Here is a 27,186-nt window from a genome sequence, read left to right on the forward strand (position 1 = left end):
TCACACCACTTCATTTTCACACCTCTTTGGTTTTACATATATCTATATAAAATAGCAAACCCACTTTTGGGGATCAACTTTAATCTAATGGATGATATTGTTTCCATTATCTCATCTAACGGTTTAGAATTATTAATGATCCCAACAGTTGCAAGTTTTTTTTTCAATAATTGTGTTTCTTGTACCCCCATTTTTTTAAAATCGCACCTACTAATTTTTACACATTTTCGTTTGACACCTCTTTATTTTCACATATTTTTAGTTTTATATATATGCAGATTTTTATGAACTTTCAAAAGAGTTTTTCTTCTTTAAGTATTATATTATTAATGATATCACCCTTGATTAATGATCTCAAAAGTTGCAAAGTCTCAATCCAACAATTGTATTTCTTCGTCGCACCCCCAACTTTCCATGTTAGCACCTGCTTGTTTTCACAACTTTTTGTTTTACACCTCTTTGTTTATATAAAGTTGCAATGTTTTGATCCAACAATTGTGTTTCTTCGTCGTACCCCTATTTTTCAATGTATTCACTTGTTAGTTTTCGCACATTTTTATTTCACACCTTTTTGTTTCACATGTCTTTGTTTTCACACCTTTTTGGTTTTTTATATATACAGATTTTTATGGACTTTGAAAAGAGTTTTTGTTCTTTGAGTATTATATTGTTAATAATCTCAAAAGTTGCAAAGTTTTGATCCAACAAATGTGTTTCTTCGTCGCACCCCCAGCTTTCCATGTTGGCATTCGTTAGTTTTCGCACATTTTTGTTTTACACCTCTTTGTTTATATAAAGTTGCGATGTTTTGATCCAACAATTGTGTTTCTTCGTCTTACCCCTAGTTTTCAATGTTTGTACTTGTTAGTTTTCACACTTTTTTGTTTCGTACATTTTTGTTTCATACCTCTTTGTTTTCACACCTCTTTGGTTTTACATATATAAAGATTTTATGAACTTTGAAAAGAGTTTTTGTTCTTTAAGTATTATATTATTAATGATCTCACCCTTTCTTAATGATCTCAAAAGCTGCAAAGTTTCGATCCAACAAATATGTTTCTTCGTCGCACCCACAGTTTTCCATGTTGGCGCCCATTTGTTTTCACACCTTTTTTGTTTTACACCTCTTTGTTTATATAAAGTTACAATGTTTTGATCCAACAATTGTGTTTTTTCGTCTTACCTCTAGCTTTCAATGTTTTTACTTGTTAGTTTTTGCACCTTTTTGTTTCACATGTCATTGTTTTCATACCTTTTTGTTTTTGTATATATACAGATTTTTATGGACTTTGAAAACAGTTTTTGTTCTTTGAGTATTATATTATTAATGATCTCACCATTTGTTAATGATCTCAAAAGTTGCAAAGTTTTGATCCAACTATTGTATTTCTTCGTCGCATCCCCAGCTTTCCATGTTGGCACCCTTTAGTTTTCACACTTTTTTATTTTACACCTCTTTGTTTATATAAAGTTGCAATGTTTTGATCCAACAATTGTGTTTCTTTGTCGTGCCCCTAGCTTTCAATGTTTGCACCTGTTAGTTTTTGCACCTTTTGTTTCACACATTTTTGTTTCACACCTCTTTGTTTTCACACCTCTTTGATTATATATATATATATATATATATATATACAGATTTTTATTGACTTTTAAAAGAATTTTTGTTCTTTGAGTATTATATTATTAATGATCTCACCCTTTGTTAATGATCTCAAAAGTTGTATAGTCTTGATCCAACAATTGCGTTTCTTCGTTGCACCCCCAGCTTTCCATGTTTGCACCTAGCCCTCGGATTATAAACCAAACCAAATCGAACCGATATTTTTGGTGTTCGATTCGGTTTCGGTTATTGCGGCTGAACCGATTGGTACAATTTTTTTTTCAAAAGAACCAAAATATTTCGGTTATTTCAGTTCGGTTTTTAGTTAACCAAATTTTATTTTTTCATTTACTTTTTATTTTTTAAGAAAAAATCTAACAAACCTGAAATTTACACCTAAAATAACTGAATCACCCGGAAAAACCGAAACCGAAAAACCGAAATATTCAAAATAAAACCGAAAAAACGGAAAAATCCAAAATTATCTCTAAATAATTTAAAAATCCGATTTTTTTTTTAAACAAATTTTGGTTAATTTTGGTTTTGAAATTTTAAAACCGAATTAACCAAGAAACCAAAATAACCGAACCGAAATTCGGTAAGATTTTCAAAACTCAAAAAAACCGAAAAACCGAAATAACGAACCGAATTCACCAAAATAACCGAAGTCCCAGGGCTATTGGCACCCGTTAGTTTTCACAAATTTTTGTTTTACACCTCTTTGTTTATATAAAGTTGCAATATTTTGATCCAACAATTGTGTTTCTTCATCGTATCCCTAGTTTTCAATGTTTGTACTTGTTAGTTTTCGCACCTTTTTATTTCGCACATTTTTGTTTCACACGTCTTTGTTTTCACACCTTTTTGTTTTTGTATATATACAGATTTTTATGAACTTTGAAAAGAGTTTTTGTTCTTTGAGTATTATATTATTAATGATATCACCATTTGTTAATAATCTCAAAAGTTGCAAAGTTTTGATCCAACAATTGTGTTTCTTCGTCGCACCCTCAGCTTTCCATGTTGGCACCCGTTATTTTTCGCACCTTTTTGTTTTACACCTCTTTGTTTATATAAAGTTGCAATGTTTTGATCCAACAATTGTGTTTCTTCGTCGTACCCCTAGCTTTCAATGTTTGCATTTGTTAGTTTTCGCATCTTTTTGCTTCACACGTCTTTGTTTTCACACTTTTTTGTTTTTGTTCTTTGAGTATTATATTATTAATGATCTTACCATTTGTTAATGATCTCAAAAGTTGCAAAGTTTCGATCCAACAATTGTATTTCTTTGTTGCACCCCTAACTTTCCATGTTGGAACCTCTTAGTTTTCACACCTTTTTGTTTTACACCTCTTTGTTTATATAAAGTTGCAATGTTTTGATCCAACAATGTGTTTCATCGTCGTACCCCTAGCTTTCAATGTTTGCACTTGTTAGTTTTCGCACCTTTTTGTTTCACACATTTTTGTTTAACACCTCTTTTATATATATATATATATATATACAGATTTTTATTGACTTTGAAAAGAGTTTTTGTTCTTTGAGTATTATATTATTTATGATCTCACCCTTTGTTAATGATCTTAAAAATTGTAAAGTTTCAATCTAACAATTGTGTTTCTTCGTCGCACCTCCAATTTTCCATGTTGGCACCCGTTTGTTTTCGCACTTTTTGTTTTTCACCTCTTTGTTTGTATAAAGTTGCAATGTTTTGATCCAACAATTGTATTTTTTTTGTCTTACCCCTAGCTTTCACTATTTGCACTTGTTAGTTTTCGCACCTTTTTGTTTCACACCTCTTTGTTTTCACACCTCTTTCTTTTTATTCATATATAGATTTTTATGTACTTTGAAAAAAGTTTTTGTTCTTTGAGTATTATCAATGATCTCACCCTTTGTTAATGATCTCAAAAGTTGCAAAGTTTCAATCCAACAATTGTGTTTCTTCGTCACACCCCTAGCTTTCACTATTTGCACTTGTTAGTTTTCGCACCTTTTTGTTTCACACCTCTTTGTTTTCACACCTTTTTGTTTTACACCTCTTTGTTTATATAAAGTTGCAATGTTTTAATCTAACAATTGTGTTTCTTCGTCACACCCCTAGCTTTCACTATTTGCACTTGTTAGTTTTCGCACATTTTTGTTTCACACATCTTTGTTTTCACACCTTTTTGTTTTTGTATATATACAGATTTTTATGGACTTTGAAAAGAGTTTTTGCTCTTTGAGTATTGTTTCACACCTCCAAGTTTTAAAAATTATGAGTATTATTTTTTTATAATTTATTAATCAACATGATTCACTTATCTTCGTTAAAATTTGGATTGTTTTATTTATTGATTCCTTCATCTAACTTTTGTTTGGTGTCGTTTTCTATTTATACCCGCATCAATCATCTCTTCCAAGTATTAATCTAGGTAATTGATTGTGATTTCTATTTTTTCAAAGATTTATATATTTATATATTATAGCAAACTCACTTTTAGGGGTCAATTTAAATATAACAGATGAGATTGTTTTTATTTTCTCATCTAACTGTTTAGATTTGTTAATATCTTAAAAGTTGCAATATTTTGATCCGACAATTGTGTTTCTTCGTCGTACTCCCAGCTTTCAATGTTCACATTTATTAGTTTTTACACATTTTTGTTTCACACCTCTTTGTATATATATATATATACATTTTTTTTATAGACTTTGAAAAGAGTTTTTGTTCTTTGAGTAGTGTTTAACACCTCCAAATCTAAAAATTCGGAGTATTGTTTTCTTTCAATTTATTAATCAACATTGATTCACTCATCTTTGTTAAAAAAATTGGATTGTTTTGTTTATTGATTCATTCATCTAACTTTTATTTGGTGTCGTTTTCCATCTAACTCGTATTAATCATCTCTTCCAAGTATTAATTTAGGTAATTAATTGTGATTTCTAATTTTTCATAGATTTATCTTTTTAGTCAATTTGGTTGGTTGCAGACTTGCAGCTATGAGCTCTTTATCCCTGATTCTCTTATTATTATTTATAAATTTCGATAGAATAATGATTTAAATTTTGTTTTATGTGAATATCTTTCAAAATTAATTATTTGAGTATGATTCAGTAAACCTAAATTTATATATCTTTAACATTATTTTTTTATTGTCACTGAATCGATTTTTCGTTTTTATATATAAAACAAATAATTTATTTAACTAATTTGGTTGATTAATCTTAGTCATTATTTATGACTTTTATACTATACAGTTAAAGAATTACCATAAAGTTTTCACTCAAAATGTGAAATTAACAATATTAGTCATTTCAAATTTTCAGTGCGGTAACGCACGGGCCTACATCCTAGTTACATAAATATATAAGAAAAAATCATAAAACCAAATTGTAAGTAGCAATAACACAACATAAATAAAATATAATACACACAACTGAAAACAAATGGAACAATGATTTTTCTGTACGTAGCTCGAGCATGTTTGATTTGCCTTCAGGACGTTACAAAATGGTAGCTGGGTTTCCATCATTGGTTTTGGCGGATGTTAATGTCGCTAAGGTAGAAGAAAATGGCAGAAATGGTCTGTAGCAAGGAAGAAATAAGACTAATAGAAATTGACAGAACCTTCCATGGTGAGTGTAGATAAACTCGATACTCTGAGTACCATTTTGAGGTTTTTTCGTTAACTTCCGCAAACACATTCCGTAAATAACTTCTACGTATGTCAAACACAACATCTTTACATATAGTTTTGAAGAATTGTGATACCTCAATCTCGCTGCCAAAGTAATTCTCTATGATTCGGTTGTCATCGCTCAATAATGTGGCATCTTCCTCACCGTTTAGAAGGCATCCCATGAAAACTACATAGCTAGTTATGTCATTCATACTCTTGGTGTAAAATTGTTCAAAGGCCACGCAGTTGAGCAAGACTGAGCTAATGAACGCATCCAATCTTAACAGTGGTATTTGAAGCTTGTTCTTCTTTAGTCTTATATCTATCATCGAATCTGCATCACTCCTTAACCTGATATCTATCCCTTGGAGAGAAAGTCTTGTAGGCGACAGAATCAGTGTATAGTCTAAGGATGATTTCTTTCCAGATTCACCCTTTATAAGTTGGAAATCTTCGTCTTCATCCATAGAGGTAGAGCCCATGTTAGGTACGAAGCTCATACGCATGAGGTCAAGAAGATGGGTTGCCTTGAAGTTTCTGTGTTTCACCCAATATCTTTCTGGTTTATCCATTGAGAGGTTGAAGAAGCTAAACGCCATCCTGTTTAGGTCACCAGCGAGACCAATCTTGGATTCTACAAATAAAGTTTGAAGAACAAAGAAAGGGACCTGGTTTTCCAAGAGGAGAAGATCACTCTCGATAGACGGGAGAATCCAGGGGATCGTGAAGATTGGATCATCACTCTCATCCAGTTCAATGTTTCTTGACACGATAAGTAACAACATGAGAATGAAGCACCCATCTAGAATCATCATATACACTAGCTCCTCTGATGTTTCACAAAGTTGCTCAGAGTACGATATCCTTATCTCTTCTTCCAAATGAATTACAGCCTTAAACAAGACATTTTTATCCACTCCATTCTTTCTTGCCTTGTCTAAGAAAAGGTGGAGAAATCGAAGTTTGTGCTGTTGAATCATCTCGAGGTGTTTTCCTCCGTAATGGTAAGGACCGATGGAAACAACTTTGGGCTTATAGGCTTCAGGATTCATTTCTGCGAAGCTTTGAGGGACTCTGAAGATGCAACAAGATTCCTTACAAGCTGATTCCAAGAGAAGCACTGGTTTCTTACGTCTAGTTGTGTCTAAATCTACCTTCGAATTGATATAATGTAAGATGTTATTTTCATACTCCGCTAGTGAAGGACGTGGGAAAGGAGTTGATGTGGATGGTAATACAGACTGAGGCTGAGAAGAAGAAGAGTCTGAATTTTTTCCAGTCTTGTCTGCCATGATTTCCTGGATTCCGAGACAAGGTCGGATTCAAATTTAAAATATATATAAATCTAGATTGGTTCGAGCCGCCGTGAGGGAAGGATTAGTTGAACCGTGATTTATGCTCCCTTCACTTTACTGTTGAGATGAAGGTGAGGGTTGACTCTTGTTGACTCTTTACTCTAGAGAGGTGAGAGACTGAGAGAGAAACGTGTAAACTAGAGTGAAGAGCAAGTAAAATTATACTCTCTCTCTTTCAAAAATATAAGATGTTTTAAAGAAATTTTTTGTTTCATAATATAGGATGTTCAAGTTTCTATGAAACTTTAAAATTACTTTAGTAATTTATATTATGCAGTATTGTTTCTGATTGGTTGAACTTGTTAAAAATAAATACTTTTTAATCTACATATTTTACTTAAAACATCATATATTTTGAAATGGAGGGAGTATTTGTTTTCTTCAAACAAAAGTTTTTAACGAATCCATAGCCGAATAAGGGATGCCCCGAGTCACTTCATTTTTTTTTCTTTTTTAATGAGTCACTTCATTCTTTCTTTCTGTCTGTTTTTTCTCTACAGTAAATAATAAAACTGTCATACTAAATAGTAAATACTAATACACAAGGTGCAATTATTTGGTATAAAACTATAAATGCCAAGTCACCGAGAAACAGTGCCGGTGATGACCCAGTGCACAAAGTGCATTTGCACCATGTCACAATATTTTGGAAAAAATTATAAGGTTTTTAGGCTCTTCAATGTTTCATATTTTGACAAAAAAACCCCAAAATATTGAAAATCTAAAAATAAGACCTGTAAATTAGGAGAAAAAAAAAATTTGGCACAAGGTGCAAGAAAAGTTTGAGCCGGCCCTGCCGAGAAAACAAGTCAGGAAAACCAAAATTTTACACACAACAATGAAAGCATATGATATTCTGCAAGAGAAAACACAACAAGGTGCAGTTTTATTATGGGAAAAATGTCATAAAAATCCCCAACTTTCAAATTTGGGATGTTTTAATCACCAATTTTCAGGATGCCATTTTAATCACAAACTTTATGTTGACTTGACCATAAAATAGTAAAGTTTTGTTGACTACGCCGTTTTAGGCACGACGTTTATTAAATCTCTAACCCTAAAAAAAACTCCAAATTCTTTCTATAATACCAATATGTCTTATGCAATCTCTCTGTTTCGATGAGTTCAAGTTCAAGTTTTGACACATCTGGTTGTGTCGGTGAGTGTGGTGTGCCATCGATGTGTAGAGAGCATTTGGGATTGCTTTCAAAGGTTATGGATTTGTGAAATTGGAATTGATTTAGGAATTTAGTTTTTTCAATTTGGTAAAAGATGTTGTTTTTAGCGTCAAAAACATGGTCGTTTATGCAAAACGGTAGCAGATAACATATAATTTTATTCTGTTTTTGAGATCTTTAACAGAGAATAAACGACGTGCCTAAAACAGCTTGGTCAACAAAAATTTGCTATTTTATGACCAAGTCAAGGAAAAATTTGTGATTAAAATGGCATCTTGAAAGTTGGTGATTAAAACATCCCAAATTTAAAAGTTAGAGATTTTTATGACATTTTTCCCGTTTTATTATAAATAACTAGATGATTTTCTGCGCTTTGCATTAAAGTTTAAAAATATATTAATTAACAATTTAACATCGTACTTATGAGTTGTTGGTATAATACTATAATATGTGACACGATACAGGTTCAGGGTCGTTATAAGTTATGACCATGCTTAGCGATGGGCCGCTGTTATAATTGATATGTCTAACCACATGTTCGAATAGAGGGATAATTTATCGTTTTGTACTTAAATTTTGTTTTATAATAATTATTATTTTATATTTTTAATTCAAATGGTTGGTGTATTATTTTAGTTTTATTCCTACTGGTTTAATGTTTTGATTAATGACAACATTATAAAATTTATTAATAAAAGGTAAAATTAAAAATTTAATAGTTTTCTTAATGTTTGTAAGAAACCCTTAAACAACAATTAAATAAAAACGGAGGAAGTACTTTTTAGTGTTTTTAGTGTTTGGGGTTCAAAACTTATTTTTAGAAAGGAAAATTGCCACATATTCTTTATATATTGTTTAAAGAATTATGTTTCTTTTCGATATTGGATTCTTAGTATAGTTTTTTTCATGTTTAGGATTGCACATCTAAATTATTTTTTTTTGTTAAAAAATTGCACATCTAAATTATGAAATTTATAAGAATGGATATCTTGATAATCCACTTTTGAGAAGATGAATCTTAATTTTAATATTATATTAGTGTTGGATCTAACTTACATATAAAGACTAGTTCAAGAAAACAGATTGCTGCACACTTACATATTGTTTAAATATTTTTATCTTTTCCGATATCGGATTCTATTTTAGTAATAATCAAATCTCATAGACATGTTAACTAGGGCCAGAATATGTAGACCGGTCTAGTCCTGAAAAATATTGGGTTCAAGTATAAATAATTAATTATATACAGTACGTTTAAGTGGGGTTTTCCTACTAAATCCGTTAAAGTAAAAGAGTTTTTAGAACTTACCTTAACCGTACTCGGGTCAACTTTTTTAAAAGAATATTTTTTCCTGATTGGATGAATTTATATGTTATATTTATTTCTATTTGTTTATTATTTTTTTTTTAAAAACTAAATCTGTAATATTTTCTATGATTTATACATGTTAAAATTCAACAAATTTTTAGTTTAATTTTTATATATAAAACTTAAGGATGAGAAAATTTTGGAAGGCGTTGAAGCGGATTCAGTTATTTGCTCTACAACATAATGTAGTTAGATTTTATGTTTTGTTTAATATGAGTTTAAAGAATTTATTTGGTTTTAAACTTTTATTTTAAATGAAATTGTGTTTTAATGAATACTAGTGGTTTTATTGGCTAAATTTATACATAATTCACTATTTTGTAAGAAATGCTATAAGATAATAAAAAATATATATATTTTTCAAAGAGAAATCTGAAAAAAATAAAATAAAAAAATTAGTTTTATTAGGGTAAAACATACCTTTAAAATATAAATTTGAAATTTTTTCGGGTCAATCTAAACCGAACCGGATTCGCTTGATTGACAGGTCGTCTAGTTATGGATCAAATTACTTAGATCATTGTAAGGTCAGACCCTATGACTCTAATGGGACCACAACTATACGCTAACGATAATACGTGCACATAAAAATTTTAATCTTATTTTAAAACATTTTGATATATGAAATTTAGTTTCTAATAATTTATCTAGATTTCATTTTAAACTACTTAAAGTTATTTGTAAATTATCTTGAATTGTTTAAATTTAAATAATAGTTTTCCTAAGACAGTCGGTTAACGGTTATTGACTTATAGTCTGGTTGTCGATAATACATTCTCCACAAATTTGTCGCCTACCTCATCATGAGGATCCCGACGAATGAATATTTTGATGGTACTACCTCGGCCTGGGATAAATACCCGATCCGAAATTTCCAACCCGACCCAAACCGAAAAAAGTCGGTTCGGTTCAACTTCGGTTATGGCTGAGAAACCGATCGGAAGGCTTTCAAATGAGATTCGGGTATCACTTCGGGTCGGTTTTCTTCGGGTTATCCGATCGGTTAACCGAGATTTTAACCTACCTATATAAGCTTACCCTAACACACCTCTTAAATCTTTTTTACCCTAATATCAGCCCGACACCACCTCTCTCTTACAATTTCTCACCGACTCACGACCACCGATAGCCACTAACGAAGCTCAATATCACCTCATCTTCTCCTCATCTTCACGTCTTCTTCGTCTTCTTCATCTCTCTTCGTTTCATAAGGTAAAATTTCTCAGTTTGTTTTGATTTGGGAATTAGGGATTGAGTTTGTTTTGATTTGGGAATTAGGGATTGAGTTTGTGTTGATTTGGGAATTAGGGATTGAGTTTCTATTGATTTGGGAATTAGGGATTGAGTTTCTTTTGATTTGGGAATTAGGGATTGAGTTTCTGTTAGAGATTTTACAATGTCTCAGTTTCGGAGACATTGTAACTCTAACCCTAGATTTCTGTAACTCTAACCCTAGAGTAACTCTAACCCTAGATTTTGAGTCTCAAACCCAACCATGTGGGTCTCCGAAACTGAGAAATTGTCATTGTCACTTTGTGCATTTGGTTTTGTCATTGTCACTTTGTGCATTTGGTTTTGTCATTGTCACTTTGTGCATTTGGTTATGCTTTAACTCAACTGTTTTATAATGTCTTGTACTCTTGTTTGTGTAGATGTCTATATCAGACGAAAACACAACCAATGTTTTGGGTGAAGAAGATGAAGTTAGAGACCCAGAACCAAAACCATCTGTCGGAGAAAAAAGAACAGATACATGTCGATCAAGAAGTAAAGGTCATCCGAAGATAGCAAAGAAGAAGAAGAAGCAGGTTCATAGGGCTGAGGTTTGGCAACATTTTTTGGAGAAAGATGATGTTGCAGGTTACAGTTACTGTCGGTATTGTAACCAAGAGATTGGTTGTGATACTAAGTTACATGGGACAAGCTCCATGAAGAATCATCTGGATAGATGCAAGTTGTACAAGGCATATCAGGAGAGTGATAAACAGAAGGTTTTCGCAAGTGATACCACTGGTGCAATTTCAGTTGTTGCGGTTAAGCATGATAAAGCATTGTTTAGGAGGTCAGTGAATGAGATGATTGTTTTGTCTGAGTTGCCATTTGCATTTGTGGAATCAGAAGGCTTTAGGAGGTTTTGTGCAAATATGCTTCCAATGTACACAGTTCACTGTAGGAGGACAGCAACAGAAGACATATATGCTATGTTCCTAAGAGAGAAAGTTGCATTGAAGAACTTGTTTTGCGCCGAGAAGAAGAGAGTGTCTTTGACGACTGATCTATGGGTAGCTCCTACAACTGCTTGCAGCTACATGGTGGTGACTGCTCATTGGGTTGATAAGAATTGGGATTTACATAAAAGGATTATATGGTTCAAGCCTGTGACAGATCATAAAGGGGACACCATCGCTGAGCATCTGAGTGCATGTCTACAAGAATGGGGCATTGAAAAGGTATTCACCGTGACAATGGATAATGCTAAGGCCAATGATAAAGCACTTGGGAAATTCACAGATGCTTTTAGGATGATGGGGCCTGACGCATTAGTCAGAGATGGTTCATTGATCCATATGCGTTGTTGTGCGCATATACTGAACTTGATAGTCAAGGATGGTTTAGCAAAGGTAAATAAGAGCATTCTGGGCATTAGAAATGCAATCAGGTATGTAAGGTCATCAGGGGACAGACTGAAATCATTTCAGTTGAGGGTTGAGACAGGTAAATGCAGTAGAGGAAGCTTGTCTTTGGATTGTGCGACTAGGTGGAACTCTACATATCTCATGTTGACTGCTGCATTGAAATTTAGGGTTGCTTTTGAGAAGTTACTCGCAGAGGACAAGCTATACAATGATTACTTCGACGAAGAAGTGCAAGAAGAAGGGAGTGACCGTAAAACTAAAAGGGTTGGACCTCCAACTTCAGAAGGCTGGGATGAAGTGCAGCGGTTAGTCAAGTTTTTAAAGATGTTCTTCAATTGCACTTTAGCATTTTCAGCCACTAAAACGGTGACATCTACAATATGTTACCATGAGATAGTGCATATTGAGAGATGTTTGATAACATTGAGCAACAATGAGGATGTTTTTTTACGGCTTGCAGCAAAGGAGATGAGGACTAAGTTTGAGAAGTATTGGGATGGCATCATCAATATGAATCCACTTGTGATCATCGCAAGTGTGTTTGATCCAAGGAACAAGATGCAATTTGCTGGTCTCTGATTTGATAAGCTCTATGGAAAGGACAGTATAGAGAGCAATCATCTAAGAAGTTCAATTCGGAAAGTGATGAAGAATATGTATGAAGAGTATGTGCAGCGATTCAGTCCCCATTCTCAAGCTGAAAGTACAGGAACTCGAAGTGAGAATGTGCCTGAAACAAGTCTCCTTTTCGAGGATGATGATGATGACTTGGAGAGCAGAGATTCTTTGTATGAAGAGATGGAAACAGAGACAGTAAATGAAGAAGTTACAAGTGAGCTTGACATTTACTTGATGGAGAATCGTGTGCCAAGAAAGAGAAACCCTTTGGGTATGGATTTTGATGTCTTATCATGGTGGAGATGCAATAGTCATAAGTTTCCAACATTGTCAGAGCTTGTAAAAGATGTGCTTGCCATTCAAGTGTCGTCTGTAGCTTCAGAGTCGGCATTCAGTACAAGTGGAAGGATTTTGGATCCTTTCCGGAGTTGTCTATCTCCTCACATGGTTGAAGCTCTCATATGTACTCAACAATGGCTGAGAAATACCATCCAAGCAGAGAAGCTTGCAAGTTTGGTTCAAATGTTGGATGAACTGGATTTTCATGAGTCTTTGGGTAAGAAAGTTTGATGTTTGTCAATCTTTCTTATGATATACAATATATGGCTGACTTCTTTTATCTTTAATTGCAGCAACTAAGACGGTGGAGGATGTTGATGGAGGATGTTGATGGAGCCATGGAGACCAAACTTCTCTTTTACTTAGTCTCTAACTCTCTATTCTCTATTCTAAGATCAAATGGTGGATTATGACTTGGTTTGTTTTTTTTTTGGATATTTTGCTTGTGATTCAGTTTTTTAGATTTGGATATTGATGAACTTATGATGACTTGTTTGAGTAGAAAGGATATGATTTCAGTTGCATTTAGGTGATGAAAACATGAATTAGGCAGCATAAGTGATGAAAATACAGGTTTTCGGTTCAGTTCGGTGGGTTTTCCAAAATTCAAATTACCCGAAACCCGAACCGAACCGAACTGAAATGAATTTCGGGTTTTTTCAAACATTTTTCTAAATAACCGAATAACCAAAAAACCGAGAAACCCGACCCGACCTGACCCGAGAACCCGAACTTGCAGGGCTAGTACTACCTTTCTCGGGACCGAATATACCTCTTAAACTTCCAACGTTTTTATAACTTAACAGTTCAATTAGTAATAAACTAATGTGTCGTTAGTGTTGGAATTGACTTCCCAACTAACGATTACCGATAAAATTCTGTTCGACGATAGTCCCTTGTTCAAAAAAGTGCTAGGAATTAGTTGGGTGTTTGGAGTGGACCTAACACTTATGTATATATATGTATAGTTCTACTCTTATTAGTAAAAGGAAAACAAAATAAAATACAAAACTATAATATATATTGTTTATAAAATGAGAAATTGTTAGAAATATCGATTTGCAAATATTTTTTTTTTAAATACTATTTTTTGAATATTTTCATTTTTGCCATTTTATACACAGTTACAATATGTTAAAGTTTTAGATTTTTTTTTCGGTTCATTTATGATATAGTTTTGAGAGGGTATAGGATTTAGTATTTAGATATTAGAATTTAGAATTTAATCATTTTCTACATAGAAGAATGTATTATTGAAAATAGACAACAAAAAAATATTTTTGCAGAAAGCTAAAGAAACAAAAAAATTTGCAAATGCCCCTTTTAAAATTGCGGTAAACTCATGAAGACAAAATTTTATCATTTTTATTAAAAATTTTAACATAAATTATTATAAAACATCACCAATTCTCAAACACAACTCGGGTTTACTTATCATAAATTCATATGCCAAATGAATTTTTATTTTTAATAACGTGAATTCATATGTTCTAACCCAGGGGTTCTAACATAGCTAAATTAATCTTATTGGTCTAGTGATTAAAACTTTAATTCTTACACATGTGATAGATGAAATCTAATCTATGGTCCAAAGAACAAAATAATGAGATTCCAAGGAGATTTTCGGTGTTTGATCCTATACGACCATGACGTCATTCTGAGTCTCAAGACGAATTTGTCGGCAAACTGGCAATTAAACCAAGCGACAAGTGGGTGCACAAAAAAACAAAAAAAATAAAAATAAAAATAAAAATAAAAAAAATAAAAAAAAAACCAAAGCGACAAGTGAAAAGCAGTCGAGTGTTTCAAAATGATCCACGCCCGACTTCGTACGCATGACATGATATCCTAGGCCCTAGAACCAGAACCGGCCCAAGACCCAAGTTGATGAAGCATCAGCTTGCGGCCGCAAATTATATAGTCTAAATTCGGCTCTATTTTACAGAAATTTTGTTTAGCCTAGTGGTATAAGCAGTGGAAAAGAGAGTAAGATGTCACGAGTTCGACTCCCAAAACTCATACTTATTTGTGTTTTCATTTTTTTTTTTTTAACAGGCGTAAATATGTTTTTGGGTTTGTGGCCTCATAATTCTCTGCTACGGCTCTGCCTAGAACATGACTAGTTTGTCCGCTAACTGGCAATTAAACCAAAGCGACAAGTGAAAAGCAGTCGAGTGTTTCAAAATGATCCACGCCCGACTTCGTACGAATGACATGGTATCCTAGGCCCTAGCACATGACTAGTTTGTCGGCTAACTGGCAATTAAAAAAAAAGCAATAAGTGAAAAGCAAGTGTTTCGAAATGATCCAAACACGACCCGACTTCGTCCGCATGATATGATATCCTAGCACAGGATAGGTAAAATTTTGTATATATTACCCTCTTTCTAACAAGGTAAGTTTTTTACTTTTTACTTTTTACTTTTTACTTTTTTGAGCATTTTCAAACTTTCTCAAAACAGTTCACCTTTTTTTTTTTTTGCTCTCGAGACTTTGGCTCATTACCTTTGCGACTACTTTCCGGTCATCATCATTCTGACTGTTTTTGGTCAAACTGTCAACCACTTTGAGTCATTTTTCCTTCCAAACAACTATTTTCTACTTCTGCCACTTAATCATCTTTTACCGAATAGAGATGTCACAATTATATCATCGCTAATGGAGATGCTCTAGACGAGCTCACGGTAACCCTCACAACAGTAAATTTTTCGCTTTAACTCGAATCAAAATCTCGATTTGATTTTGAATCTGATCTTGTCTCTTAACTCAGGAAAGCAGGATCCTGTAGTGGAACTAAATCATGGCAGACAAGACGGAAATAATTTCATCACTTTCTGATAAAGCTTCTCTTCCTCTATCACCACTACCTACAGAAAGTTGTATTATATCAACTGAGCTCAGAAACTACTTATCTTCAAGATGTAAGGAACCAGTGCTTCTCTTGGAATCAGCTGGTAAGGAATCTTGTTGCATCTTCAGAGTCCCTGAAAGCTTCGTAGCAATGAATCCCGAAGCCTATAAGCCCAAAGTTGTTTCTATTGGTCCTTATCACTACGGGGAAAAGCACCTGCAAATGATTCAACAGCACAAGCTTCGATTTCTGAAGCTTTTCCTAGACGAGGCAAGAAAGAATGGAGTGGATGAAAATGTCTTGGTGAAAGCTGTAACTGATTCGGAAGAAAAGATAAGGAAATCTAATTCTGAGGAGCTTAGGGTTGACGACTTGGAACCCAAGGAACAACACAGTTTAATGTTTCTAATGGTTTTGGATGGGTGCTTCATTCTCATGTTATTTCTTATCGTGTCTAGCAACATAGGACTGAACGAGGAAAATGATCCACTTTTTACGATCCCCTGGATTCTGCTGTCCATTCAGAGTGATCTTCTACTGTTGGAAAATCAGGTCCTTTTTTTTGTTCTTCAAACTTTGTATGTAAAATCCAAGATTGGTCTCCCTGGTGATCTAAACAGGATAGCGTTTGAGTTCTTCAAACGCTCAATAGATAAACAAGGCAGTTATTGGGAGAAACACAGAAACTTTCAGGCAAAACATCTTCTTGACCTCATCCGTAAGACCTTCTTACCTAACATGAGATCTGTGGGTGAATCTGAAACAACATCATCCCAAGATGTTCAACTCCATGAGGGTAACTCTGGAAAAGTATCCTCCTCAGATTCTACAGGGGTAGTGCCGTTGATATTGTCGGCAAAAAGACTTCGCCTTCAAGGGATAAAGTTCAGGCTAAGAAGGATTGAAGAAGAAGATTCCATATTAGATATAAAATTAAAGAAAAACAGGCTTCAGATACCACTGTTAAGATTTGATGGGTTCATCAGCTCATTCTTCCTCAACTGTGTTGCCTTTGAACAGTTTTACACAGACAGTTCCAACGACATAACAAGCTACGTAGTTTTCATGGGATGCCTTCTAGATGGCGAGGAAGATGTAACTTTCTTGAGAAACGAAAAGCTCATCATAGAGAATCACTTTGGTAGCAATAGTGAGGTATCCGAGTTCTTCAAATCTATCAGTAAAGATGTTCTATTTGAAATACATACAAGTTACCTAAACAATGTATTTAAGGGAGTGAACGAGTACACCAAAAAATGGTACAATGGATTATGGGCAGGCTTTAAGCACACACACTTTGAGTCACCATGGACTTGTCTGTCATCGTTTGCTGTTGTTTTCGTTATATTTCTTACCATGCTACAGGCCATTGTTGCGATTCTTTCCTTCCTAAACGACAAAAAAAAGATGATGGAAACGCAGCTCCTCCATTGGGTCTTCCTTAGTGAAAATCAAATATGCTCGAGTTTATGAAGAAACAATGCAAACAAATGCAGTCTTCTCTTCTGCACACAGCATACCTCATTGTTTTCCACGTCTCTATATGTTTTACCATCAGTTTGAGGTCCAATTGTATTATATATGTTGTGGATTTATCTTCTGTACGTGTATGGTTTTATGAATTTTTCATATATGCTTGTGTAGTTGTATCTGTTACTCTCGTTACTTAGCAGAAATTAATCTCTCTCTCAAATATTTTTAATAATACAGTATTGTATAATAGACTATATATGAAATAGCAATAGTTATTATTAAAACAAATAAAAATTACAAACAACTTAACCACGTAATATTACATATTACACTATATTAGAACCTGCCCAATGTGCCGATTTAAAGTTTTGTAAATAAAATTAAATTTAGTAAAATTATATTAAATTTATTGTAAGTTTGTTATAAATTTTCTTTTTGCTAAATAATATACTAATTTATATCTGTTTACAAAAATCTTTTATGTATGTTAGCTAAGTATATTGTATATTACAGATATATTTTTTACCACAGCCTAGAAAATGTCTCTATGAACATAATAAGCCAACTACCATATATGTCTCTTTACTTTCGCTTTAGCATAGATTCTTTAAGTACTAAAATTGTTGGCACAAAAAACATTTCGAATAAAAAATATATTACATTGTATACTAATCAATGATGTATCATCACAATAGTGTATGACTAACCATGGAGAGAACCTCGGCTCTGCCTTTCTTACTTATGGAGAGAACCTTGCGTCCAACCTCCTCCACCATGGAGAGAACCATGACTCTGCCTTTCTCCATTGTGAAGATAAACTTGTGTCTAACTCCAACTTCCTCCACCATGGAGAGAACATCGGCTCTGCCCTCCTCCTGTTTGGAGAGAACATGTTCACCTTTTTTAGCTATCTCAAAGTGGCTTGCTCCGGCAATCAATGAAACTAAAGACCCTTTTTCAACGTTACAAAATCTTTTGATAGTAAATAATGTTAAATTTCCTAATGTATTCGCGGAAGTATCTTTGACACACCATAATGTAGCCTATGTCTCCTATGGATCTATCAGCAACGATTTATGTTTTTCCAATCTATCTATCTATTAATTTATGTTTGTTGTAAGCTTGTGTTTGATTAGCCTATTGTATCCAACCATTAAGTTAATGATCTTCTACTCTTTATGTCCCTTTGGGATTGAATGAATGGTAACAATTATGTTTGTATATTAAAAAAAAAATCTATGACCAACCAATCAAGATTACGAAATTATAATTATATTAATTTGACATAATTAAAGAAATAATAGAAAATTATAAGCACAGTAATATGAATCTAAAATAACTCAAAAATGAAAATATAAACTAAATAAAACAATCTAAAAATACTATAATAAAATTGACAATACAGTATTAGAAAAATAAGACGCGTATATTTATCTTACACTTTTTTTGGGTCAATATATTAATCTTACATATTCCAAGCTGAGAAAGTATGAGAAAGTATGAGAAACTTTTGGTTAAGAAAAAAAAAATTTACCTTCCCATTAAAAGAGTTTTACCAATATAACAAAGTTGAGAACAGTGTTTTTAATAAGTTATTTTGTTAGATGAAAAATATGAGATAATTTATGAATATTTAGAAGTGAGTATTTAATTTTTTAAAAATTAATAGTTAACTGTATATTTTCCTTAATCATTTATCTATTTTTTAGAATTAATAACTTAAAATTAAAAATAAGTAACAAATGTTATAATTTCGAATTTTATGAAATATATATATATATATAATCTCCTTATAATTATTTTTTTTAAACTGTTTAATTTTTGTATTTTGTTGATAATTTTTTTTTTAATTAATTTAGTTTTAAATAATTTTTTTTATTTTTTGTTGTAATCTCAAATCTCTCCTATTAAATATTAATATATACACATGTCAAAATCTCAGATTGATAACTTGACATGTATCAAAATCATGTTAATGGCTAACTTTCAAAACCCAACTTTATATAATAAGATGAGCAGTTAAATATAAATATTTGTCAGTATTCCAAATTTATATTCATATGTATTCAGCAATTAATTTTAGAATAATAAGAATAAGTCCTATATAGAATCAAATGTGTTTGGTAAGAAAGATAGCATAAAGATACTAATATATAATATTAGATTTTAAATAACAAGAATAAAATAGTATTTTTGCCCCAAATAAAAAAAAAGAATAAAATAGTGTATGACAATAAAATGTTTGGTAACAAAGATAGAAGTATTAAATATCCCACCAAAAAAAAGATAGTATGTAGTATTAAATAAATGAAAAAAAAAAAAAAAAACTGAGAATAACTTAAGCATCAATGATTCTCTTTTAATATATAGAATAGAGGATGTGTGGAAGTTCTCTTGATCTAGTGATTGACCACTGATTTATTAATACTTTTACATCATGTCTACGGTTTAATTTATAGTGAATGCAGATTCTTGCAGAATGCAGATAATGGTATAAACTTTATCGAGAAGTCCATAATGCCGCATGTATAGGCGTTTGTGGTGGTCTCGTATGTTGTGGGGAGAATTTTTCCGTCACAGAAATATAAAAAATGTAAGACCGAATGTTGTAGATCCGAGTATTCGGGAGAGAACTGCACCATGTAATTATTGTTTATTTATGCATCATATCTTATATAATATCAAAAGGTTTTTCTCAACTTCTTCTAATAAGATGACACATGGCTTCTTATATAGTTGACACATGTTCTCATTCTCAATTTAATTCAACTATAGATTAAAAAAACTTAGATCCATCTCAATTCTCTAGCCAACAAGACATAAACTTATTTCCATTTTAATTCAAAACTATGAAGCAAAGAAACCAAAAAAATAGGTCTGTTCCCTAGCCAGCATGACTAATTAAAAAAGTTAAATATATTTTCTTTCTTCTCCACGCCTCTCTGCTTCTACGAACTTGGCATCATTTCGAAGCATCAACTACATAATCTGAGAAGGTATTAATATTGTACTTATGGTTGGTTGTCCCTCATTTCTCACATCATCATCAATTCTATCTTTGATGACCTAATTGGTTAAAAATCACATTATTTATTATATAGAAGTATTCAGATTTATCTTCCTCTACCAAATCTTTAATTATTTTTGATTTTTTAATTTAGTATTATTTCATAGCAAAAATCTCTATAGTTTACTTTTGTTAAAGAAAAAGTAATATATTTTACAAAAATCTATTTATTCTAATTTGTTTTTACGATTTATAAAATTTTTACTTATTTTTTTATCGCAACCGGAACTTTATTACTTAACTATTTTTATCAGTTTCACATGTCAATATTTACTATATATTAAACTATAATAAAGTAGAGTTGTGAGAAGTTGTCATTTGGTACCCCTCTGTTTTTTTTAACATGTGTCATTTTTTCAATTTTAATGAAATAAAAAGACACATTATTGCTAATCTAAAACTAATTTGTCTATACACATTTTTTTAATTTGGGACATTTTATTTGTTCAGTTTCTTTAGATTTACATTTACTTCTCTCAATCAATTACCTTTATGACATTATGGGTGGATGTTTTCTTTTGTTCAAATTGTTCATGTTGCAATAATGCATATGACCAAATTAATTACAATTATTATGCTTTATAACTGTATTTATTGCCATGAATGTGATTACTCAGAATAATGTGTCAATGAAATTCCTTACAAACTTCAAACAATGTTTAGCTATATGTCTTTCTTTCCCAATCATTTCCCATGGTATTTTTTCTTAATATTATTTCTTATGAAGTTTTTTTTTTAAAACATGAATGATGATTAACAGATTAATTTCTCTAGACTATTTGAAGAAATCGTTTACAAAGCCATGTCAATGTTTTTTTTTTTTGGCATCAGAGTCTTGTCAGTATTTATTAGCCTCTTTCAAAGGATTATGTTTTATGATAGTCATGATTAAAGTTTTTGCATTGTTTTGTAATGTGGTTTTTTTTAACTTTCAAACTATAGTTGGAAGTCTTAAGTGATGAAGATGAGCCTAATGCTTGACTCCTAAAGCACAATCTCTTTGGCTTTGAACATTCACTTATAATATTTTAGTTGTAAGTCTCTTAGATTTCTCCTCTTAAGTCCTCTGATCTTCAACTACAATATATTTCTAAGTTTATGTTTTGTAAATTTGATTTGCTTTTCATTTTTAAAAGTTCTTTATCCCCATTACAAAAAAATATTTTACTTTGCATATTGATAAAAAGATTGAGCCTAATTTTACCGTGTAATGCATATATAAATGGTCAAAAGATCACATATTTCTTTATATCTTTTTGGAATCACTTCCCAAACTTTACAACATCTTTTTGCATTACACGAAAAAACATTACAAAGACCTATTGTAAAATATTTAATATATACATATATATATATATATACATATTGTAACCTCAATACTTTCATCAAAGACATATGTCAATCATTAAAAGTGGTCTAAATTACAGTAGATTAACCTGTACAAAAGCAAAACTACTTTTATATCGCATTGGTATTGTTTGAGTTGCCAATCATACCTCATGTATATTTTTCTGTAACCCTTAATCCATCCGTCATTATACCAAAGCTTACACCATTTCCAATAGTTATCTATATTTTTATATTTTATATTTAGGGTATAGTTTTGAAGAGATTTGGTTTAGTATTTAGAGTATAAGATTAAAAGCATGATGCTATTTTAGTATTTTTAGAATTTAGAAATGATTTGCTAAATTTAAAACCAAAACTTATTTTTATGCAATATGTGAAAATTGTTCTTCTTTTAACACACTTCATAATTATAAACTTATAAATGTATGTATTTAAATTCTTTTCAAGACATATCTAAATAATACCATGAACGTTTCATATATAATTTAATGAAATTTTATTTTACATACAAAATAATTGATTTTATAACACACGCATCGCGTGGGTAACTTTCTAGTATGTATATAATGTAATGTAAGTAGTTGAATATCATCATAATTATATCAAATATTCTTAATTATAGTTAATATACAAATATGAAACATATATATATATATGAAATAACAATAGTTATTAATAAAACAAGCAATAATTTAACCTCATAACAAACATGGGTCGCCCCAAGCACCCACTTATGTACTTACTTATTGATGAAATCTATTCTTTTAATTCTTTTTAGTTAAACGAGCATCAGATGTCCAAGATTAAAAAGAGCGAGGAAGTATCGGTAGAGAGGGAGAAAGAGATACAACATGCTAGTGCTTTAGTCTGTGTTCGTTGTTGTTTGTTGCTCACCGATCGCTTTTTCTCACGCAATCAATCACAATCTATTTTCTTGTTCTTGTTCTTGTTCTCTATCATTGTCCAGGCTGTAGCGTCACAAGATTTGTGGATATGGCACACGTTTTTTGGACCTCCAGGTACGTTAAACGATATCAATGTTCTTGATCGCTCTCCGGTTTTTGATGATATATTACAAGGTCATGCTCCAAAAGTTAATTACTTTGTCAACTGTTGTACCCACGATCTGCCATCTCGGGCAATAGGCAGGAGGGCCTAGGCCGGGCTCGTCTACTGGGCCAAAAGCGAATTAGCGATCGGCCCATCAGGCCCAGAGAAGGGGAGAGAGAGCGGAGATGCTTCGTGCTGGTCAGCTCGCAGCTCGGTCCCGGTCAAAGATTCCCGCATTCAAGAGGATTAATTAGACCGCGCAAATCGCGTCCTATTAATGGTGCATTAATTTAGTAATAAATTGGTCGGTATAAATATGTAAGGGGGGTGTCAGTTGTAAAGGATCGAATATTTTTTCCAACAGTAGCAATACAAGTTCAAATTCTCAAATTCTCTCAATTCAGCTCGGAACTGTTTTACGGCGATAAGCTCCTCCACAATTTAAATCACTTCGGAAGGAGAAGCTCATTCTCAGTTCTCATATTTGGCGCTAGAAGGAGGGGAGTTATCGCCTGACTCTCGTTAGTTCAGACTTCATACGCAAGTACGCTTCACACAACCACCGCTATGGCAACCAGCTATCCCAATGAGGCATCCTTGGAGGTGATCCAGAAGCTCCTGCAGGACTTGTCCGAAAAGTCCGACCGTCAGCAAGCCGCCTCCGCCGCTCTCACTGAACGATTCGCCAACTTGGAGGGTCAGATCTCCACTCGTCTGGAGGAAGTTACGACGTCCGTAGCAGACCTCTCAGCCTCCCACCGCGCGTACGCCGCTCGGGTCGATCTCCTGTCCACTGACCAAAACCCACGTCGACGTGCTTTGGATTTCTCCGGTGTGACTCCACCTTCCACCTCGCAAGTGGCAGCAACAGATGCCACTCCGGGAGATTCGTTCCCACCTCAGACCAACACGCAAGCAGCACCGCCGCTGGTTGGTGGTGGCCACATTCCGTTGCAGCCCGGCGTCGTCCGATCTTCCGAGGTCCCAGTCCGCCTTCCTCTCCCCGTGGATGGAAACATTTCGACTTCGGGGTATGCTACCAATCCCGAGATCTTCCGCATGCAGAGCGAGATTCGGGATATGCGGTCTGTGATGCACAGTGCAACCACTTCTGCTCCAGACATATTTTGAGTGATCGAGGAGTCGAGGCGAACTCCTTTTTCCGATCAAATAGCCCGGGTCCGCATCAAGGATACCGGCAAAATTAAGTTCTCGAGCTACGAAGGAAAAGGAGATCCGACCAATCATCTCAAGACTTTCCTGCTGACAGCTAGTCGGGTGGACCTCGAGCCCCACGAAGCAGACACTGGGTACTGCAAGCTGTTCGCAGAAACATTTAATGGACCGGTACTGCTTTGGTTCGCATCTTTAGCAGCTGGTTCCATAACAAACTATACCGAGCTGTCGACCTCGTTCGTCAAGCAGTATTCTAGCCTAATCGAAACTGCGGTGACGGACGCTCAGCTTTGGAACTTAAGCCAAAAGGCTGGAGAATCTCTCCGGTCTTACATAACAAAGTTCAAGGAGATCTAGGTCAAGATTCTCGGACTCTCGGACTCCACAGCCCTGGCCGCGCTTAAGAACGGCCTCTGGCACGAATCTCGCTTCCGCGAAGAGCTGTCCGTGAATCGGTTCCCAACCATTCAGGACGCATTACACCGGGCTTCGAACTGGATTATCGCGGAGGAAGACAAAATCGCCGCTGCACAAAAACAAAACGCTCCGCTGACAGGAAAACCACAGTTCGAAGCGCCCGCCAAAAAGACTCCGCCTACGACTCCGAAGTCCGGGCCGAGCACATTCGCAGTCACTCAATCTCCCAAAAAGAATTCTCCAAAGAATTCACCATCCAAACCTCCATTCTCACCGCGCTCCAAGAGTGGTGAACTCCCAAGTAACAAGTGGGAAATGCCAAACGTCACAATCGAGGAATTGGAGCAAAAAACGATTCCCGAAGTGGATGAGGATGCTCCACCTTCAAAGAAACCAAAGCAGTCTGATGGAAATGAAGCTCCCAAGAAAAGGATCGACGTGATAAAGGGAGGATCGCGTCTATTTCGGAACTCCATCAGTGCGATCAAAGACCATCAGCGGAAGCTCACTGGTCCTCAGCCGAAGCGAGCTAAGGTAATAGCAAGTGATCTACCTGAAATTTCTTTCTCCTAAAAGGAAACTGAGGGGTTGGACACTCCGCACGATGACGCGCTCGTCATCTCGCTTGACATGGCGAATCACAAAGTCTGCCAAATCCTAATTGACACTGGGAGTTCGGTAGACTTGATATTCCTTGAGACGCTCACCAGAATGGGTATCGGGAAAGAGCACATCGTCGGACCGCCCTCACCTTTGGTCTCGTTCACTAGCGAAACGTCAATGTCTTTGGGCACAATCACATTGCCGGTGTCCACTCAAGGAGTGGTTAAAATGGTGGAGTTCACGGTTTTCGACCGGCCTGCGGCCTATAATGTTATTTTGGGAACTCCCTGGCTCTATCAGATGAAGGCAGTGGCCTCGACGTACCATCAGTGCGTCAAATTTCCGACCCCGCAAGGAGTCCGGGAGGTTCTAGGAAGTCAAAGGACGGCAAGGAGCTGTTACCTCGCAAGTCACAAGCTCCTGATCCAATAGCAACCACAGCTCGAGGTCTCCAAGAATCTAGTTCGGAAGCAGCTAAAAGGTGACCTCACTGAGTCCATTTTCATCAATGATAAGTTTCTGGTAACCTTCCTAAAAGAAAGAATGGCCACCTTCGCGCGGTCCGTAGACGAGATGCCCGGCATCAGCCCGGAAGTTATCTCCCACGAGCTGAATGCGGACCCTACGTTCCGACCTGTGAAGCAGAAGCGAAGGAAGTTGGGCCCTGAGCGAGCTGAAATCGTTAACAAAGAGGTCGAACGTTTGCTGAAGGCGGGACAGATACGCGAAGTGAAATACCCTGAGTGGCTCGCAAACACGGTGGTAGTCAAAAAGAAGAATGGAAAGTCACGAGTCTGTGTCGATTTTACCGACCTGAATAAGGCGTGCCCCAAAGACAGCTTTCCACTTCCGCATATTGACCGCCTAGTTGAGTCCACTTCGGGTCACGAGCTGATGTCTTTTATGGATGCTTTCTCTGGCTACAACCAAATCCTAATGAACCCGGATGACCAGGAGAAGACTGCATTCATTACGGACCGCGGGATTTTCTGCTACAAAGTGATGCCTTTTGGGTTAAAGAATGCGGGAGCAACTTACCAGAGATTGGTGAATAGAATGTTCGGGCATCAGCTCGGGAAGACCATGGAAGTCTACATCGACGACATGCTTGTAAAATCAATGGAAGCTGGCTCGCACCTTGCTGATCTGAAAGTTTGCTTCGACATCCTTGATCAGTTCGGGATGAAGCTTAACCCCACAAAGTGCACCTTTGCAGTCCCTTCAGGGGAATTTCTGGGGTACATCGTCACAGAAAGAGGAATTGAAGCGAACCTGAGGCAGATTAATGCTTTCCTGTCTACGAGTTCTCCTAGAACCTTGCGCGAAGTGCAACACCTTAACGGACGGATCGCAGCTTTCAACCGCTTCATTTCTCGATCTACGGACAAATGCCTCCCTTTCTACCAGCTATTACGGAAAGGGGGAAAAACTTCTTATGGGATGCGAAGTGCGAGGAGGCCTTCGCTCAGCTCAAAGCCTACCTATCTGAACCACCGGTCTTGGCTAAGCCCGAGTTCGGTGAGCCGCTCTTTCTTTACGTAGCCGTATCGGACAGTGCAGTCAGCGGAGTCTTGGTTCGTGAGGAAAGGGGGGAGCAGAGACCAATTTTCTATATCAGCAAGTCCTTCACTGGGGCAGAGTCCAGGTACCCTATGATGGAAAAATTAGCCTTAGCAGTGGTCACTTCGGCAAGAAAGCTGCGGCCTTATTTCCAGTCCCATACAATCGTAATCCTCACGACTCAGCCACTTCGAACGGTGTTACATAGCCCGAGCCAATCTGGGCGGTTAACTAAATGGGCCGTCGAGTTGAGTGAATACGACATCGAGTTCCGGACTCGAACCTGTGCTAAGGCGCAGGTATTGGCTGATTTCTTGATCGAACTCCCACTAGCCTCTTCGGTTAGCGGCAATGTCGAAGCCCCGTGGACATTGTACGTTGATGGTGCTTCTTCCAAAATGGGAGCAGGAATTGGGGTCCGCCTCACTTCTCCTGCAGGCGAAGTGATTGAGCAGTCATTTCGCTTGGCTTTCAGCGCGTCCAATAATGAAGCCGAATACGAATCCTTCCTAGCTGGCTTACGCCTCGCAGTGGGGATTGGTGTCCGAAGATTTCGAGCTTTTTGCGATTCGCAGCTGGTCACCAACCAGTTTTTGGGGGAGTACGAGACAAAGGATGGTCGTATGGAAGCTTATTTGACCGCAGCCCGGGAGTTAGTCACTAAGTTCGAGGAGTTTGAAATCACTAAGATCCCACGAAGTGAGAACTCCGCTGCGGACGCTTTAGCATCTCTGGCATCCACCTCGGATCCCGCGATGACAAGGATTATCCCCGTCGAAGTCATCCAGTTCCCAAGTATCCGTCTAGAGAGTTCAAACGTCGTCACTCGGGCGATTAAAAAACAGTTGGCAGCTGAGGAAGCAGCTCGTAAGGCGGCTG

At 35.2% G+C, this 27,186-nt stretch overlaps 2 protein-coding genes across 2 annotated transcripts; one reads left to right on the forward strand and one right to left on the reverse strand.

Moving 5' to 3' along the window:
• LOC104715356 (UPF0481 protein At3g47200) lies at nucleotides 5,115–6,557 on the reverse strand. The gene has a single exon (XM_010432770.1). It carries the CDS (start codon nucleotides 6,555–6,557, stop codon nucleotides 5,115–5,117), a length of 1,443 nt encoding a protein of 480 aa, XP_010431072.1.
• On the forward strand, nucleotides 15,182–17,226 carry LOC104711187 (UPF0481 protein At3g47200-like). Its single transcript, XM_010427869.2, is given in 3 exon segments — nucleotides 15,182–15,444; nucleotides 15,531–17,009; nucleotides 17,012–17,226. Coding segments are annotated over 2 exon segments (1,494 nt in total). The 5' UTR covers nucleotides 15,182–15,444; nucleotides 15,531–15,560; the 3' UTR covers nucleotides 17,057–17,226.

The sequence above is a fragment of the Camelina sativa genome, chromosome 9, assembly GCF_000633955.1.
Source record: "Camelina sativa cultivar DH55 chromosome 9, Cs, whole genome shotgun sequence".
Classification (NCBI taxonomy): domain Eukaryota; kingdom Viridiplantae; phylum Streptophyta; class Magnoliopsida; order Brassicales; family Brassicaceae; genus Camelina; species Camelina sativa.